The 20,062-nt window shown below is 33.4% G+C and overlaps 1 protein-coding gene across 7 annotated transcripts in view; it reads left to right on the top strand.

Moving 5' to 3' along the window:
- Positions 1-20,062, top strand: part of LOC101889472 (ABC transporter G family member 23) — a 124,320-nt gene that overhangs the window by 91,406 nt on the left and 12,852 nt on the right. For all 7 annotated transcript variants that reach the window (XM_059125323.1, XM_059125322.1, XM_059125325.1 and 4 more), the window contains one exon: positions 3,984-4,151. In XM_059125323.1, coding sequence (XP_058981306.1) covers positions 3,984-4,151 — 168 coding nt within the window. The remainder of the gene's footprint in view (positions 1-3,983; positions 4,152-20,062) is intronic.

Genomic DNA, 20,062 nt, shown 5'->3' with positions numbered 1-20,062 from the left:
TGTCTTAAGTCGTTTGTTTGGTTTTGTTTTTAATTGGCCAATTTTCTTCTCTTCTCCAATTCATTTGAAGAACATAATGATGATAATAACAAAACAACAACAGCAGCAACACACAATGTCAGCATGCTGTATTTGTTGTTTGTCGGTGGCATGTGTTATGTATCACTTGACCTAAAGATCAAGTTCGTTTCTTAAGTCTTTCATTGTTTATTTGAACAATAAAACCTAACCTTACGGTTTCTTTTATTCAAAACCTTTTCATCACTCAACGACACTCAAATTATTATCCGAATGAAGGCAGGTTATTAAATAGTCTAGTCAAATTGGGAAAAATTAATTAAATATAATTTTGTTGGACTATATTGTAATTTGTGTTATTAGCATAATTATTTGTGCTCTAAATTTGTGGTAAAATATAGGCACCGAAACGATATCACATCAAATGGAAAGATGTAAATTCATACGATTGAGGAAAATTTTTAGAAAATTGCTTCGATTTTTATTATTTTTTTTTTCCTATTCTAAATTATGTAGTGAAATTTCATGGTAAATATTTTTAAACAAAATATTAACCACTGTAACCATTGTTAAATGACATTTAACTCTTTCAGTATAAAGAGATCGATGTAAGACTTTCATACTGATTTTTTTTATTTATTTTGTTAAAATAATGGTTAAACTAAGGTCTGGAAACACTCATGTAGTCATGGAAACACTCATATCAATCCAAAAATGTTATTTTTGGTTTATGACCCCTATATTTAGGCCCCCTTTCATGCTGATAAGCATTCAAAAAATTTCACACAACACTAGTGGTCCATTTTACCCTGGCCTGTTCTAAGCTCAAACCTCATGCGAATTTCCGTAACAATTTGTCTTTTTCAATTTCAATTTTCTTATGACCTCTAGAGCGACTGCAAAGTCAAGAAAAATTTGATCAATTTCAACACCAAAATATTTTATGATCATCTCCCAAGGCAATAGGTTTCTATTCTGACCCTAACAAATTTTTTTTGTAACAAATTTTTTGGACCAATCAAACTTAAGGTGGGTCCTTATTTTTAGGGGACTTGTTACAGCCTCTTTTTAATTCCAGTTTCATTTGAAGATATTCAAATTAAATTTGAAAATAATTGCCCTGGCCATTAATTGACCAACATTTCAGCCAATTATTAAAGAAATCTCAATCTGATTCCTCCTGAAATCGTGATTACAATACATTAGAAGATAACTTGGAATCGAACATTTTTTGAAGATATTTTTAATAAACGATTGTATTTAAAACATTTTGTCAAAATAAATTTCCAAAGGTAAAATGTTGGTAAAAATATAAATTTCGTATACGAATGTAAGTGCAGTTCGGGTATCGACAATACTTTAGATAGAGAATTCAAATTTTGAACATACATTCATATCACTCTTATGATATTTAATATTGAAGTTGGTTTTATTTGGAATCTAAAATCTCTCCATCATAGACACCATGGGTGTTGCAAAATTAGTACCATTTAGTACTTTTCTAACAATTATAGTACGGATTTACAAAATCACCAGCTTATTTCAACACCAGATACCAAAAGATACCTCAATAACAAATTTGAGACCTATGCCTTCGCCCAATACCAAATTTGGTACCATTTAGTACTTTTCGTATACATTAGGTATACATTTTCAAAACCACCCACATATCTCAATTTCAGATACAAACATAGACTTCAATAAAAAAATAGGATTGCAGCCATATCCAATACCAAAATTCATTCAATACCAAATTTAGTACAATTTTGTACATTTCGAACAATTATGGTACAAATTGTCAAGGTAATTCCCATGTCTCAGACTCAGATACCGGCAGTTTTATAAATGTCCAATTACAAATTTTCCCCTCCATCCCTTGAATCTAGATCAAATTTAGTACCATTTAATACTTTTCGTTTAATCCTGGTATACATTTCCAAAACCACCTCCATATTTCAATTTCAGGTCGCAAGAGAGACCCCAATATCAAATTTGAGCATTCCAGCCCTATCCCTTTACCCAACACCAAATTTGGTACCATTTAGTACTTTTCGAACAATTATAGTACGAATTTTCAAAACAATCTTCATATCTCAATCTCAGATACCAACAGTTATGGAAACATCAAATTTCAGAATTTTATCTCCATCTCTTCAAGCAAAACCAAATTTAGTACCGTTTAGTACTTTTCGTACAATTACAATAGACACTTCCAAAACTACCTCCATATATACAGGCTACACTTGAACAGCGACACTAATACCGAATTTTAGATTTCAAGCGCTACTGCTCACCCAATACCAAATTGTAGCAAATTCAGTACCACTTAGTACAGTTTGCTCATGTTTCCAAGCCCAACTATAATTCTCACACCACAAACAGGGATTCCAATACAGAAACTTCGAAATTCCACGCCATTCGTTTACCCTAACCTAAACATTTAGCTCTATCCATTCACATAATACCAAATGCTACCATTTTAGATGTTTAGTACTATTTTAGAACTTTTCGTAACCTTAAAGTTCGAATTTCCAGAAATTTTTAGTACAGGTTCGTACTTATTGTATCCTTTAAATAGGAATTTCCAAAAACCTAGCATTATAACAAGTCTGAGCACCAACACTGACCTTCGTGCAAAATTTCAAAATTCCAGCTTCAGCCGTATCGTTTGGGCGTTGATTTTCAGTCTGTTAGTCAATTATTTCACTACTCTTTTTATGTTGGCCCTGATACTACTTTGCTACTACGTATCGAAAACTTGTAAAAATATCAATATTCTTATATGTAATACAAGAAAATGTTCGCTATTTCGTTTGCGAAAATGTGAAATATTTATGCCCTTATACCAAAATGTGTACCATTTAGTACTTTTCGTACACTATAAACTACGCCTTTTCAAAAACAACCCATTGTTTAAGTCCTTCACACATTTTTGGGAACATTTTATCAAAATTCATTTTTCCACTTTCATTCCGACACTTAATACCAAATGTTGTACATCTCGTACCCTTCTACTCATTTGGTAATTTTCAGACATTTTAAATTACACATTTCCAAATCCACCTCGAATTCTAAACGGTTCAAACTCAAGAGGCAAACGTCTCACACACAAAGTGGTGCTTACAGCAGAATGAACAATTCCACCTCTTTTCCTGTGCTATTCACAACATTTTTGTACTGTTTAGTACTTTTCGTGCACAGTATAGTACGAACTTCAAACTCCACCCTTTATGTAAACGTAGCACAATGATTCTATAACAATGTCAACAATTATACTTATATTTTTCCAAATTTAGTACAATTTAGTACTTTTCGTACCCTGTTTAGTACGCATTTTCAACCCAACTTCTTATCTTTAAGCTACACACAGTAATAACAATACCAAAATGTATAATTCCTGCCCTTTTCCTAAATTATGTATCAAATTAAGTATTTTTCGTACACCATATAGTACGCACTTCGAAATTCCCTTCTCATCGAAATACCACACTTTCATAGTGATCTCTATACCAATATTCATAATTCTAGCTCGTTATTTTCAAATTTATTACCAATTAGTACCATTTGTACACATATTGTGCATATATCTAAAACCAACTCCTTATATCAGGCAAACTTCCCAACTCTATTCGTCATAAAAAAATTAGTTCCAAATTAGTAGCTTTTCGTAAACTAAAATTCGAATTTCCGGAATCTTTGAAATCTAGCTATACTTGTTCACCTAATATTTAGGGTACCATATTTAGTTACTTTTCGTATCCTTTTAGTAAAAATTTTCAAAAAAAAAAACTTATATCATCCCTACTTCCAACTCCATGCGTCACACAAAATTGTTAGATCAGTCAGTGAATCATTCGATCTCTTAACTCTTTTTATTAATGGAAATAATATTTTTATTAAATTTTCAATTATATTTTATTTACATATCAATAATAATTCCTTTTTTCCCCTCTTTCCCTTTGCAGAACAACCGATTCAGTCATGACCACAAACAACGATGGCGGAACAGGACAGTGGCAGCGCAGTTGCCAAGCAGCAGTCTCAGTACGACATGCCTTCAAGACATACGGCAAAAAGAAGAATGCCTTGCCAGTATTGAACAATCTGAATATGACAGTACCAAAGGGAACAATGTAAGTAGAAAATCGAGAACCAAAACAAAACACATTTACATAAACTTCAGATGATTCAAAACGAACTTTTAAAAAATATGGTGGGGGGGATGTAGTTGGTGAATTCTTAGAAATTATAAAACCATTGTGGTGACTCTTTTTGGTAAGGGAATAAAAACATACATTTTTGAAACATAAAGCCCTTTGTTTAAAACACGGTTATTTATCAATGAATTGAGAACTTTCTAAAGAAATTCGCACCCAAGTTGATTAATAAATTACATATTATACATCGAATATATGCTAAACGAGTTGACATCAAAATATCTGTCTTCCAACAGATTTCAAGCAGACATTTATTTCATTTTATTTTTTCACAGAAGTGACTTATTCGAAAATCGTATCCTCAACCATTCGACACACCACATACGACATGTATGTAGGTTGTGTCTTAAATGCACAGTAATTGCAAACCAGAACAAATTCCAATTTACCTTGGATCACAGAAAATTTTCCACTAACTGAGTTTTTTTTTTTCGAAATCAACAAATAATTGTTTTTTCAAAATGTCTTATTTATGCCCACAATAAATATTAAATAAGAAATTAACGTATTTCTGGTTAAAAAAAAACAAAAACAACTTTTACTTCCACTCGATTCTAAAATAGTCTGATATCCTCTGCTCTTTTAGCATCGACAAGCTATTATCGATTTGATTGCAGGATTCTCAAAAGGCAATTTTTACATCGAGAAAAAAAACGAACCGGTTTGTTTAGTTTTTTGTCTCTAGTCGAGATTATTTAGCAGGAAATGTATACGGCATAACTTGAGTATGCAAGCAGAATGCATCTGACGATTTGGCCATGTGAATGTCTGTGTGTGTGTTTTTATGTTAACAGCAGTGGAAAATTTTCTTGCAAAGTGGAAAAAATAAAAAATTCCTTGGAATTTTTTTTTTTGTTTTTGCTTTGCATTCTCTCAGCAATGACCTATGGTGACGTGTTCAGTTCGGTTTGGTTGGTTTTTTTGTCGTTTGCATCTGTGTGAAATGAATTTGCAGTTAATGATGCATTCATTCACTTATTTACTGTTCGAACAAAGTTTAAACCAGTTCAACAACCTTGAATAAAATATTGACGTTAATAAGTACTTATTTAGAAGATGATTTGTGGACCTTTGGATCCAGGGTGGCTCATCATGAAAGTGATTTTAGATTGCAAAATATTTAGACCTAGAAGATTTTTTTAGATTTTTTTTGGTGTTACCGAATTTATTCTGTTCTTTCATAATAGGGATTAACAACGTTGTTTCTTGTTTTTTTTTAAAAACTACCTTTTTTATTAGTTGAAAACAATGTTTTCAGTTATAGTCCTCACAAATTAAAACTATATAGATTGGTTAAATAATCCTTTTAGCGAAATAGACCCATAGTTACTTTTGAGGTTCTCCATGTATTTTTGTGAACAAAATGCAGGTCACATTTATTATTTTCCAAACAATATTTGTGTGGCTCTAGGATGAACCATATTAAAGTAGGTGAGAATCGGTACAAATTTAGATATAGCTCCGATATATACCGTTGATTGAATTATGGCACATCCGAGCGAATTAATTAATCTAGAAGCAAGCGCATCAAATTTGGTGAAAATCGATTCAGGTATATCTCCCATATACATGGTGAGATAAAAAAACTGCAACAAAGTCAAACGCCGTCAATGAAAGCAAAAAATGTCGGAAATAACATCAACTTTTAGATTTGTTCGAATTGGTCACCTTTGGCACGAATTATGGCCTTCAAACGGCCAATGAAACCGTCACACGCTGCCCGAATGTTGCTCTGCGGTATTTTGGCCCATTCCCGGCGAAGCACTTGCTTGGGGTGATCGACACTTTGGTATTTTTAGTGCCAACCTAGCTTTCCAAGAAACTCACAATACACAATAGTCCAACGGATTGATATCCGGAGAATTTGGTGGCCATTGTGCGCTGGAAATGAAGCGAGTAACCTCATTTTGTAAGCATTCTTGGGTCGCACGGTGCTGAGTGCTGTTGAAATGTCCAAGGTCGGCGGCAAAAATGTTTGTGTGCCCAAGGCTTTAATACACCCTCCAGAATATTTTCGCAATTATATTCGGCATTTATTCTGATGTCGATTAATACGAGCGGAGAGCGAGCATCGGCTGTTATGGCGGCCCAAACCATCACCATGGCCGGCGCTTGAGTTCTGGTGGCCAAGCGAAGGTGCACATTTTCAGCTGACCTCTTTTGCAAGTTAACACAAATCATCTTTACAAACTGCTGCACAACGAATGTTTTCTCATCGTAGAAAACCAAATTCGGCAGTTCACCACTTTCGGCCAAGCGAGTCTATTAGCTCTTTTGAATCTATTTTCTATCTGTTGCGGCGTAAGTTCTTGCACTTTTTGGAATTTCAATGGCTTAACCCCGAGCTCATTTTTCAATATTTGCCAAATGAAATATTACGATATGTTCAGCGCACGAGCCATTTTTCGGCCACTGCGGCGCGGGTTTCGATCAAGTCGTTTCTTTACTTTTCGAACTATTTCTGCTGATGTTGCTGTTTTCTTCGGTCCACTTCCTTGACGTCGGGTAACTATTGTACGAGACAAAAGATTTATTCACATTTAAATGCTGGAGTGCTCCAACGATAGCCACTTGGGATTTTCCAGCCAAATATTGCACTACACTATCACGCTTGAATTTCATCAGGAATAACTTTTTTCTGGAAAATTCTCACCAAAATGCTTTTGTACTCGTGTAAACAATATAATGTTCTGTCACTGGTATAATTTTAACAGCTGTCGGACGAGTGGCTTAGAAATTACAGCAGCCTGAAGTTGGTTGCAGTTTTTTCATCTCACCCTGTAGTTCACGGCTTGAGCTCTATCTTTTCAACCAATACCAAATTTATATTTCCAAAACCACCTCCATATCCCAATTACAGATACCAACAGATATCAAATTTCAAGATTCCAGCTCTATCCCTTCACCTAATAGCCACATAGTACTTTTCGTACAATTATAGTTCACATTTCCAAAATTACTTCATATCTCAATTCCAGATACCAACAAAGACCTCAATATCAACTTTAAGGATTTCAGCCCTATTCCTACCACAAATAACAAAATTAATACAATTTAGTACTTTTCGTACTATTATGGTACACATTTCTAAAACCACCTCCATATAACATGAGCACCAATACCAAATTTCAGATTTCAAGCACTAAATAGTACTATATTTGGTACACTTCTAGAACTCATTTCCAAAATCAAAAACTCTTTATCAAAAACCTACCACCAACAGGCACCTAATACAAAATTTAAAAATTCCAGCTTTATTCGTTCACCTCAAACCGAACTATTACAAATTTAGCTCTATCCGTTCACATAATACCATATGGTACCATTTTAGAAGTTTAATACCATTTTTGAACTTTTCGTTACCTTGAAGTTCGAATTTCCAAAGACCCTTTTGGTATATCTATCCTGCACTCCATCAGTGACTCTCAGCCTAAATTTCTGGTTGACAGCACTGTTGCTATCGGTAGGATTGGTTTTGGTTGCTAACTTGCCGTAAAATTTCGTTAATTACTGAAATTATGAGGATTTTATTTTTTGTGATTTTTGTCGGTAACTGAAAAAATGTGTGAGAGCATCGAACTACAGATTTCATTACAAAATTAAATCACTTCTTTTCCCCAAAAAGAAAAGGCCCGCATCAGACTGCGTTGAAAATTTTGAATATATTCTTCCATAATTTGGCTACATTTGGGCGCCATTTTACGCCTCGTTCTTTCCAGTACCATTACCACTTGGGTATTTCCTTCGAAATTCTTCTCTGGGATCCTCTGATCCTTCCCAACTATCTACCGACTCAAAAAGCAAACCAAAATCTCAATTATTTTGTTTTGGTTTGAAAAATCTCCTATTTGACTTTCCACCCTCGCTCCCCAAATAAAATAATATTCAAATGACCAGATAACACCAGCTGCAATAACAGTGTCATCTCTCATAATATTTACCCACCGAATTGCACAATGGTCTGAAATTACATTTGGTTAGCGAATTGCTAACAAATTTATTGTGGACTTTCTCGAGCGTTTCTTTTTCTTCCAAAACTTTGACAACAACAACAGCAAAAAAGATTTGACACAAATTTATTTACTTGACAATAGACAAACGACCACAAACACAAATTTAATAACATTCGTAGTCTTCTTAGATTTCGACGAGTTATGGCAAAACAAAAACATTTCTTTAATCTTTTGCCACAACTTGTCGGCAATTGTTTGCTGTTCCCATCGGCAAAGCAACAAAAACAAAGATGATATTTATAGCAGAAAGGTATTGTTTTTTGGATTTAGTTTGCAAATTGTGAAGATGGAGGATGTAAGAAAAAAAATAAATAAAAGTATGTTAGTGGAAAACAATAGAAAAAGGGCTGCATTGTGTAATGAAGTCAAAAAAAAAATGTGGAAGTCGGATACATTATATAACAGGCCGGATTACAATTTCCATGTGGGAGTTGAAAGGCGAAGTGAGGGAGATATTAAGAGATTATTTTAATAGATTGTGGAAATTATAGGTATTGTGAAAATTAATAAACTTAATAATATTTTTAGGCGATCATCAAGTCAAGAGAATTAGCTCTAATATGAAATTCATATTAAAACCGAAATACAGGGGAGATGAAAAAACTGCAACCAACTTCAGACTGCTGTCATTTCTAACCCACTCGTCCGACAGCTGTTAAAATTATTCCAGTGACAATTTATTATATTGTTTACAAGCGTACAAAAGCATTTTGGTAAGAATTTTCCAGAAAAAATAGTTATTCGTGATGGAATTCAAGCGTGATAATGGAATTTCTTTAAATTTGGCTGGAAAACCACAAGTGGCTATTGTTTGAGCACTCCAGCACTTAAATGACAATACATCTTTTGTGTTTCGCACCATCGCTCATTACCGTGATACTGGTAGCAAAGCCCCATGTCAAGGAAGTGGACGGCAAAAAACCGCAACATCAGGAGAAATGGTTCGAAGAGTAAAGAAGCGACTTGATCGAAGCCCGCGTCGCTGTGGCCGAAAAATGTCTCGTGACCTGAACACATTGCAATATCCCATTCGGCAAATATTGAAAAATGAGCTCGGGGTAAAGCCATTGAAATTTCAAAAAAGGGAAAGAACTTACACCGCAACAGAAAGAAAATAGACTCAAAAGAGCTAAAGAGTTGCTTCGCTTGGCCGAAAGTGGTGAACTGCCGAATTTGGTTTTCTCCGATGAGAAAACATTCGTTGTCCAGCAGTTTGTAAACAAACAAAATGATCGTGTTTACTTGCCAAAGAAGTCAGCTGAAAACGTGCACCAGAGCTAAAGCGCCGGCCATGGTGTTGGTGTGGGCCGCCATGACAGCCGATGGTTGCTCTCCGCTCGTATTTATCGACCGTGGCATCAGAATAAATGCCGAATATTATCGCAAAAAAAAATCTGAAGGGTGTATTAAAGCCTTGGGCACGCAAACATTTTGGCCGCTGACCTTCGACATTCCAAGAGGACTCAGCACCATCGCACTTAGCACGCGCCACCAAAGAATGGTTACAAAATGAGGTTCATTTTCAGCTCACAATGGTCACCAAAATCTCCGGATAGCAATCCGTTAGACAATTGTGTCTGGAGAATTTTGGAAAGAAAGGTTGGCACTAAAAAATACCACAGTGTCGATCACCTCAAGCAAGCGCTTCGCCCGGAGCCAAAATACCGCTGAACATCATTCGTGCAGCGTGTGACGGTTTCATTGGCCGTTTGAAGGCCATAATTCGTGCCAAAGGTTACCAATTCCAACAAATCTAAACTTATTCTAAAATTTGATACTATTTCCGGCATTTTTGCATTCATTCAATGAAATTTGAAGAAAAATGTAAAAATTATGGCATTTGACTTTGTTGTCAGTTTTTTTATCTCACCCTGTATAATATTTCGAAAAAGCTATACATTTATAAATTACTTAGATAATATTTGGTCTGTCCCAGAACTTCAAGAATGTAAACATTTCTACTACGATAATCAATTTTTCCTTTACGATATCGAAAAAAAAAACTGCTAAAACAGTAGTTTCTTAAAGGTTCTGGAACAGAGCCGTTTTTATCGGACCTAAAATCGTTTAATGACGGAATGAGGATGTACTGGATCTATACTTCATTCTTCACTGTGACACCCTAAATTTAATTACATAATTACCCAATTGACTAAAAGTTTCATTTCAATAAAAATCCTTTGATATAATGCAATGGCAATTCTCTAAAATTCCACCGGATGTCTAAATTTACTACACAAAAAAAAATTAAGCGAATTGCAAAAAATCTACAATTTGCAATAATTTCGGTGTCTGAACGCCAAAACAACAACAAAAACTTAATTCATTCTTAATGATTTCAATAATATTTTTTGGTATTGGGGTCAAGACGAAATGCGTATTTTACAAGAAAGCAATTCTCGAAAATTGCTCACAATACCCAAGTGTATGAGTGTGTGTGAGTATGTATGAGTGCTGATAGCATAAAAAGTGATTGGTGGATTACCAACAAAAGACTTAAGCAAGAAACATCAAGATAAGCTGACCAAACCAAACTTTTAACAAACCGTTCAACAATATTGTAGTTGTAATACAATAAATTTCATTTGATTGTTGTAATTTTGTCTTGTATATTACAACTGTAATAAGTTTATGCATTATGGAGAATATCAAGTATTAAAAAATAGTTAAGAGTGTTATTTATTGCAAATATTTCATCTATGTTTTTTTTTTTTTGCAAAATATTACCTCCTTGGAGCATGACTGAAGTTTAAATAGAAGTTTCATTGATCATGGAATAGAAAATATACATTTTGTTAAATTCTTTATTAGTGATGTAATTTAGTTATTTTTATGATCCGTAAATACATCAAAAGATGTCATATATATTTTGATTCTTAAATTAATATAATTGGAAAAATTGAAATAAATTAATGATAAAATAATTAAGGACGAATAACTTATTTCTTTTAAGATTTTTTCGAAATTCAAGCATTCCCTTTAGAAAAAAAATCTTTTTTTCCAACCAATTACCCGTGTTTTTTTAATCTGGGGGCTATCAATATTGTAATTTATATCAATATTATCAACTTTCCCATAAAAAATCTCTTTACACCCTTTGGGTATACTTTTTGAAAACCCAAAATTTAAGTATTGAAGATCTACATGAGTAGATCCCATAGGACTATACGGATCTTTTTCAGTACCAGACAACTGTGGCATAATATCACACTTTAGGTTAGTAAGAGTAAACATCGTACAACTTTACCAATTCGGTACTGAAATTTTCACCTTTCTAGTGTCATGAATAGCTTCTCCATCAAGAGGAGAATTAAAATTATATTCAAATCGTTTATAGAATGCCCCTTAGAACCCAAAACATTCTTTCATTGGGTTAATTTATAAGTACAAACTTATACGGATAGCGAATATTTTTGCAAATTGTATCAAATAAAGTACTATTTAGCACTTGTAGTACACATTTTCAAAACCACCTCTTTATCACAAACCTACCACCAACATGGTCTAATACAAAATCTCAAAATTCCAGCTCCATCCGTTCACCCTAAACCAAACTGTTCCAATTTAGAACCATTTATTACAGTTCGCGTACTTAGTGTAACCAACCTTTATTTCCATACCACATTTAAGATTTTAACTCTATTCGATCACATAATAACAAATGGTACCATTTTAGAAGTTTAGTACAATTTTAAAGCTTTGCATAACCTTAAAGTTCGAATTCTCAAAACCCCTTTGGTACATATACTATGTACTCTATCAGTGACTCTCATTGAAAAAATTTGTTTTTAGAATTTCCAAAAATGCAGCCCTTTCAAAAGCCTACTCACCAAAACTGACCCTCATGCCAAATTTGAAGATCCTAGCTTCACTTGCTTCGTCTGGGCGTTGATATTTAGCCAGTCTATCATATTTGGATGTGCAAATGAGAGAAATATTTAGACATACCAAGTTTGAAAAAAAAACGCTTATTTATTTCGCAAGCTATGAAAGATACTAGATACAGGAAATTATGACTTTGTGTGTGGATTGTTCCAGAAGGGTAGGGTCTATATTTATCATATTGACACCAGGCCATTTGTTGGAATAAAATGGGATATGTCAAATTTTAAGAGAAGTGGATGCTTGTTTTGCTTTTTTTGAGAGTTGTAATTATTCAAAAATGTTGACCCTTTATGGGGGAAATACCAGAAGGGGTGTATCGATATCTACCATCTTCACACCTGATTTTGTGTTGCTAAAAACATTGAGATGTGCCGAGTTTGAAAGTAATCGGATGTTAATTTCGCGTTTTATGAGCTTTATGATTATTCAAAATGTTGATCGTCGTGGGGAAGGTACCAAAAAGAGTGGACCGAAATCTATCATCTTCACTCCAGACCTTGGGTTAATAAAAATATTGTGATGTGTGTAGTTTGAAGACAATCGGACTCTTACATCACATTTTATTGGAGTTATATATATGACCCTAGGTGGGGGAGGAACTTGATGGAGTTGACCGGTATTATCCACTTTCGCACCTGACCTAGCACGGATGCAAATATTAGAATTTGCGGATTATCTTTTCTCTTTCAAAGAAAATATTTTCTTTGAAAATGAAGGAGTGGACCGATATTATCTATCTCTGAACTTAATACATGTTTGATAATAATATTACGATGTACCAAGTTTGATCTAATTCGGATACTGCCTGCGAGAGTTAAAATCTCCACCTATATCCACCCCAATTCGTCGGAAACTGTTATTTAAATTCGACACATTTTGACCGTACCAAATGATATATACCCTCTGTAGGCATATGGTGAGGATATAAAAAATAAATCAGTTAGCACCATTGATGGTCGGTTTTTAATGTTTTCGACTTTCAGCAAGTTGTAAATGTCAAAATACCTGTTTAAAACGTGGAAAAAGTAAAAAAACCCACGATATGCGACCCAAATTATTTGTTATAGGTTTAGGTCGAATATTTAAAACCTCGCTTTTCATAATGAGAGGTTGGATTCCTTGTTTAAATTTTCCAAATCTCATTCATTTGTCGGCATTATAGAAGTTTTGATTTCAGATTTTTAGAGTACAAAAGCTAAGACTCTGGGCTTTCTTATTGCTTAATAGTCAAGCTTGGTCCCATTGATGTTTATAAAAAAGAAAAGTTGTTGTTCGGCTACAAAATATGTTCCTGTATCGAAAAACCAATGTTTTTTTACTAAAAATTTGGCAACAAAATTATAAAATAATCAAGGGGTTCTTATTGCATTTATTGATATTGCATCTTATTGATTTATATCCTCTCGTTCAAGGCAATTCATAATAAATGTCGTAAAATGTTCCACATCCTATTAAAACAAATGGCCTCCAGTTCATTGCACTGTCATCGAACCTATTTAACCCATTCACATATATTTCTTAATTACTGAATTTATGGAAAGGTGATAAAACTTCTTTCAAACAATTTAAAAGTTGTTTTCTGTTTGACCTTTCCTGACAGTCCATTACTCAGAAGAGTTGAAGTTCATAAAATCTCCAAATTTTATTGACCTTAATAATCCAGAAAACCCTTATTTTAATTATGATCCCTCAATGTACAACCAAATAACAACAAGTTCATTGAATTCTGGTTTTGCAATATTATTGACCCAATTTCAATAAATTCCAGTTTGATTTATGTATGGGAAATTTGTTTTGTAAATTAACCGTACAGTTAGAAAGTCATCGGATTGTATTGATCTTCGAACAACGAACTGTTGCAATCATAAATTTAATTTAGTAATTTTGATAGGCATAATTAAGCTAATAAAACTAATTGGCACGTGACCATTATCTGTCGCTTATTGAAAAAACATTTTGAAAATTTATATTTTTATGGAGACAATTATTTGGATTATCAAAAATTGAAGGCAGAACAGATTTTGGTGTTTCGTAGTAATGAAAAATGCTATGGGTGAGGTATACATATATATAGATCGTTTTGTAACTCCTATATCATAAATTAGGTATTTTTGTGGCTAGTTCATACTGATATGTCACTGATGTTGCAAAATGGCGCCCAATTCGTTGCATTGCCATAGAACCTTTTTAACCCATTCCAATATAGTTTTTTATTACACAAATTATGGAAAGGTGAAAAAATTAAATTCAATCAAATTTAAAGTGATTTGAACTTCTCCGACAGTCTGTTATTCAGATGAGTTGCATTTCATAAAGTCTCCGGGTTTTATTGACCTTAATAATCCAGAAAACACTTATTTTAATTATGATCCCTCAATAATATCAAGTTCATCGGATTTGCTGGTTTTTCAATATTGTTGACCCAATTACAATAAATTCCGGTTTGATTTATGTATGGGAAATTTGTTTTGTAAATTAACCGTACAGTTAGAAAGTCATCAGTCTGAAATTTTAATAAGTACCTTAATCGATCTTTAGCAATCATAAATTTGACTTGGTTTACTAACTGCATAATGTTTTGGAAATGATTTGATAGGCATAATTAAGCTTCTCACTAATTGCCACATAAATAGCAGCAAAATTTCCACACGTGGAATTGAAAAAAAAAAACAATTTAAAAATTGGCATTTTTATGAAGACAATTAGTTCGATTACCGAAAATGAATGGCTTTCCTATAAATCATACACACACACAATTAAAGGCCATAATATTTCCAAATCTGAATTATTTTCCAAATCTGGTATATTTGTGGTTCGAATTGAAGAAAAATGTAAGGAGGAATAAGATATAAACCATTTTGTAACTCAAAAATGTATTGAAGTGTTTAGTTCATACTCATTTATTATTGTCCTCGCAAAATGTTTACAATGGCGCCCAATTTGTTGCATTGAGCCTATAGAACATATTCAACAAATTCAAATACCTTATTTATTTACACAAATGATGGAAAGGAAATAAAACTTATTTTAGAGCAATTTAAAATTGATCTCGTAATATGTTGAGAATGACGCCCAATTCGTTGCATTGTCATAGAATCTATTTAACTATTGAAATATTTTTTTTAATTAAAGAAATTATAGAAAGAAGATAAAAATTCTTTCAATCAATTTAGAAGTGGTTCTGTTTGAACCTTCCGATAGTCGATTATTCAGATGAGTTGAAGTTTATAAAGTCTCCAGGTTATATTGACCTTAATAATCCAGAAAACCCTTATTTTAATTATGATACCTCAGTAATATCAGGTTCATTGATTTTGCTGTTTTCAAATATTGTTGACCCAATTTCAATAAATTCCGGTTTGATTAATGTATGGGAGATTTGTTTTGGAAATTAGCCGTACAGTTTAATAAGGTCCCTTATTGGGGTAACATATGTGATCGTTTTGCAATCATAAATTTGGCTAACTTTGGCATAATTAGATATCTCACTAATTGGCCAATAAATAGTAGCGACATTTTTACACGTGGACAATTTATGTTCGGTTATTGAAAAACATTTAGAAAATTGACATTTTTATGGGGACAATTATTTTGAGTACCAACAAATTAATAGCTTGTAAATTGATAATTTTGAGTACCAACAAATTAATAGCTTGTAAATTGACACATACACTATTTGGGGGCCGTTATAATTCCAAAAACACATTTCGTTTATATTCAAAACCATTTGAACTTTAAATTTCAAAATCTAATTTAAACTTCAAAATCTGTATACATATTGCACCAATTCTGTAACTTGGCGTTAACTCCTTCATATAGTTGTTATAAAAAAGTGTTATTGATCTGCTCCAGAATCTGCAAGAAAATGCAACAAATTCAAAAGCCATAATTTTTATGATTTTTTTTAATTTATTAAATGAAAGCAAAAAATATCGGAAATAGCATCAAATTTTAGATTTGTTCGAATTGATCACCTTTGGCACAAATTATGGTCTTCAATCGGCCAATGAAACCTCAACGAATGTTGCTCTGCGGTAATTTGGCCCATTCCCGGCGAAAAGCTTGCTTGAGGTGATCGACACTTTATATTTTTTAGTGGCAACCTTGCTTTCCAAAATATTCCAGACACAATAGTTCAACGGATTGGTATCCGGAGATTTTGGTGGCCATTGTGCGCTGAAAATGAAGCGAGGAACCTCATTTTGTAATCGTTCTTGAGTGGCGGGTGTTGAGTGCGATGGTGCTGAGTCCTGTTGAAATGTCCAAGGTCAGCGGCCAAAATGTTTGCGTGCCCAAGGCTCTAATACACCCTCCAGAATATTTTCGCGATAATGTTCGGCATTTATTAATACGAGCGGATAGCGACCATCAGCTGTTATGGCGGCCCACACCATCACCATGGCCGGCCCTTGAGTTCTGGTGGTCAACCGAAGGTGCACATTTTCAGCTGACCTCTTTGGCAAGTAAACACGACCATTTTGTTTGTTTACAAACTGTTGGACAACGAACGTTTTCTCATCGGAGACGAAGAAAACCATATTCGGCAGTTCACCAAATTCGGCCAAGAGAAGCTATTCTTTAGCTCTTTTGAGTCTATTTTCTTTCCGATGCGGTGTAAGTTCTTGCAGTTTTTAGAATTTCAATGGCTTTACCCCGAGCTCATTTTTCAATATTTGCCGAATGGAATATTGCGATATGTCCAGCTCACGAAGCATTTTTCGGTTATTACGACGCGGGTTTCGATCAAGGCGTTTCTTTACTTTTCGAACTATTTCTGCTGATGTTACTGTTTTCTTCCGTCCACTTCCTTGACTTCGGTAACGAGCGATGACCACTTGCGATTTTCCAGCCAAATATAAAGAAATCACACTATCACGCTTGAATTCCAACACGAATAACTTTTCTCTGGAAAATTTTCACCAAAATGCTTTTGTACGCTTGTAAACAATATAATGAGCTGTCACTGGAATAATTTTAACAGCTGTCGGACGAGTGGCTTAGAAATGACAGCAGTCTAAAGTTGATTGCAGTTTTCTCACCTCACCCTGTAGTTGTTATAAAAAAAATATATTGTTGATCTGCTCCAGAATCTACAATTTTTCAGATTGTTGTCAATATTTGTCCTGATCCAAACCTTACAAGATTTTTTTCGATGTCGTAAAGGGAAAATTGGTTATCGTAGTAAACATTTTATATTCTTCCAGCCCTGGAACCGATCAAATAATTGCTTTATTGCATATTCAATATCTCAAAATCGATTTAAATCTGTGTTCAAATTTATTCTTAATTTTTATGAATTTTTTTTAATATTACATTTTTGATATCTTCGTAAAATCATACAATGTCGAAATCATCAATTCTTAAAAATTCAATTTCACATCAGTCTTAGCATTGAAAAGCTACACAAAATGGCGTTCTGGCCTTTAAACGCCAATTAACGGTTTAATAGAAAATCTTTGCAAAAAACCAACTCTTGGTAGCAGTTCAACTTTGATACGTTCATTTCCAGTTTGTTTACTTCGTCGATGCTAGTTTTGAAATCGTTCAAAGGTGTTTAGACATGCGATTGTAATTAGAGCGATTATCTAGATATAAATACGAAACGACATTAGCTACTGTAACTAGTTAGAGGGTGACGGAGTTTGGGGGGGAGGGGTGACTGATCAAAATGTATTTACCTCTAATAACAATAGTTTCAGTCAGTACAGTTTTCAATAATAATTTCTATTAACTTTGGGTTTAAAAAAAAATAATAAAAACAGAAATCAAAACCAAATAGTAAAATCTAAAACGGAATATTTCGAAAAAAAAATAATTCAAAGCTAGATTTCAGTTATGTTTAGTGTCTTTTGGTAGCATTTAATAAATATGAGGATGATGGTAATTACTCTGGGTTGCCTTGTAGAATTATTGAAAATAATTAATAGGATTTATTTCAAGTATTTTGTTTAGACTGGTTTTTTAGTTTATGTTTTTTCAGCTGAGCAAAATTAACATCAAAGCGAAATGAAAAATCAAATAAACTTGGCAAATAAAAATAATTTACATTTTCAATTGCTTTAATTTTAAATAAAAAAAAAAACACATAAATCGTTGTTTTTATTTTATATAAGTTATTATTTTCAATGTATGAAGGAAACCGAGTCATAACTTTCTCTATAACAAAATGATCAACACAGAATTTAGGGGGTGAAGATTTTTTTTTTTTTTGGAAAAATTACTACTCTTGCATTTGCTAAATTTTACTCGCGAGTAAAAAACGCTAATTTCAAAAAAATATTTATTCTCCTCTCTATTGTTTTGACTGGGAGCTCTCGCGAGCACTCCAGTTTGATAAATAAGAGTAGAAGTCAATATGTTCGAAAAAGAGAATAGTTTATTAAATGTATTTTTTTACTGATATGTAGGTTTGTGTGTGGGTAGTAGTAGTAGCAAACAATTTTTAAGGTTACTCTTGGCTGAAGGTTGTGAGATCTTGTTCAAAAGTCAGGAAGAGAAAAACAGCAGATTAAGTAAGTTATGCGGTATTAAGAGGGATCGGTGGTTATGTGTACGAAAACAACAAACGCTACCACTGTTGGTTCTCTTCGATGTTTTTTTTTTTTTTTTTTTTTGTTTGCTATTGTGGAATAAAAAAAGACACATACTTACATATTAAAACAACGGTATGGCTAAAACCAAAAGTATACACGTCAAGAGCAGAATTTGGTCAATTTTGAGAGAATTTTACTCCCACTCAAATATAAGAATGTTATACTAGCTGTTCTTCGAGTGGCATAGAAAAATAGAGTATATTCGACTTCTTCTATCAACTCCCAGGAGTGTTCCCGGTCTGACCGAATTTCACTCCCTATTCTAATTCGAGACAGCAGTTTGGAGCTCTGATTTAAACCCATTAGTGTTTGATGTTAATGTAACTCAGAGGGCTTATGTCTTTTCGAATTTCTTTATTTGTAACCGAGGTCTCTTATCATATTGTTAGTCGAATTATACATATCCGTCCGTATGTCCATATATTTTCATGACAGAGTACAGGTCAAATTTTATTCCCCGATAAAGATAAAATTCAACACAATACGAAAATTCCTAATATTCGATTCAGATTTGGATAAACGCCTATTTTGATTGCAAAAAATTCAAATCGGCAAATAGAGCCTGATTAATGCTAAGGGATACTCTGGTTAAATTGTTGCAAAGGAGCTTCTTATATTGATCGCTTCTTCCTATTATATATAAATAAATCTAAAAATCTGTCATTATAGGTTAAGACCACTAGAGTTAAATTTGTAGGTTCACGTTTTAGTGAAGCGTCCATAAACGGGACTACACTCTTTCTGGTGTTTTAAAGACTTCGACAGCATTCACTAGCCGATGTCATTGGCATTTGTAGTTTAAAATGGGCCGGCCGAACTCCATGTTATTCAATTTTTTTATTTATTTATTTGGCCGATGTTGGGGTTGAAGTGGCTCTTTTCTGATTTGTAGTCAGGCCCACAATGCGCTCAGATTTTGAAATACGTAGTAAAAAGTACGAAAAGTACTATATGCAACTAAATTGAGTATTTGAAGCCTAAATTTGGCATTAGGATCACTTTTTGTGCGGTTTGGTTGATACATAACGGGAGATTTGTAAATAGATACGAAAAAAAGTACTAAATGATATTAATTTTGATATTTGGGGTAGAATCAGGGCTCAAATTTTATTTTGAGGTGTCTATTGATATCTGGAATTTTTATATGGAGGTAGTTTTAGAAATGTGTACTATAATTGTACGAAAAGTACTAAATGGTACTAACTTGGGTATCGAGTGAATGGATAGTGCTGCAATTCCGAGATTTGATATTGAGGTGTCTCTTGGTATCTGCGAATGAGATATCGAGGTGGTTTTTGAAATGTGTACTATTATTGTACGAAAAGTTCTAAATTGT

The sequence above is a fragment of the Musca domestica genome, unplaced genomic scaffold (genome assembly GCF_030504385.1).
Source record: "Musca domestica strain aabys unplaced genomic scaffold, Musca_domestica.polishedcontigs.V.1.1 33, whole genome shotgun sequence".
In the NCBI taxonomy this organism is placed as follows: domain Eukaryota; kingdom Metazoa; phylum Arthropoda; class Insecta; order Diptera; family Muscidae; genus Musca; species Musca domestica.
The sequence above is the reverse complement of the archived record's forward strand: the minus strand, read 5'-3'. Positions and strand labels throughout refer to the sequence as shown.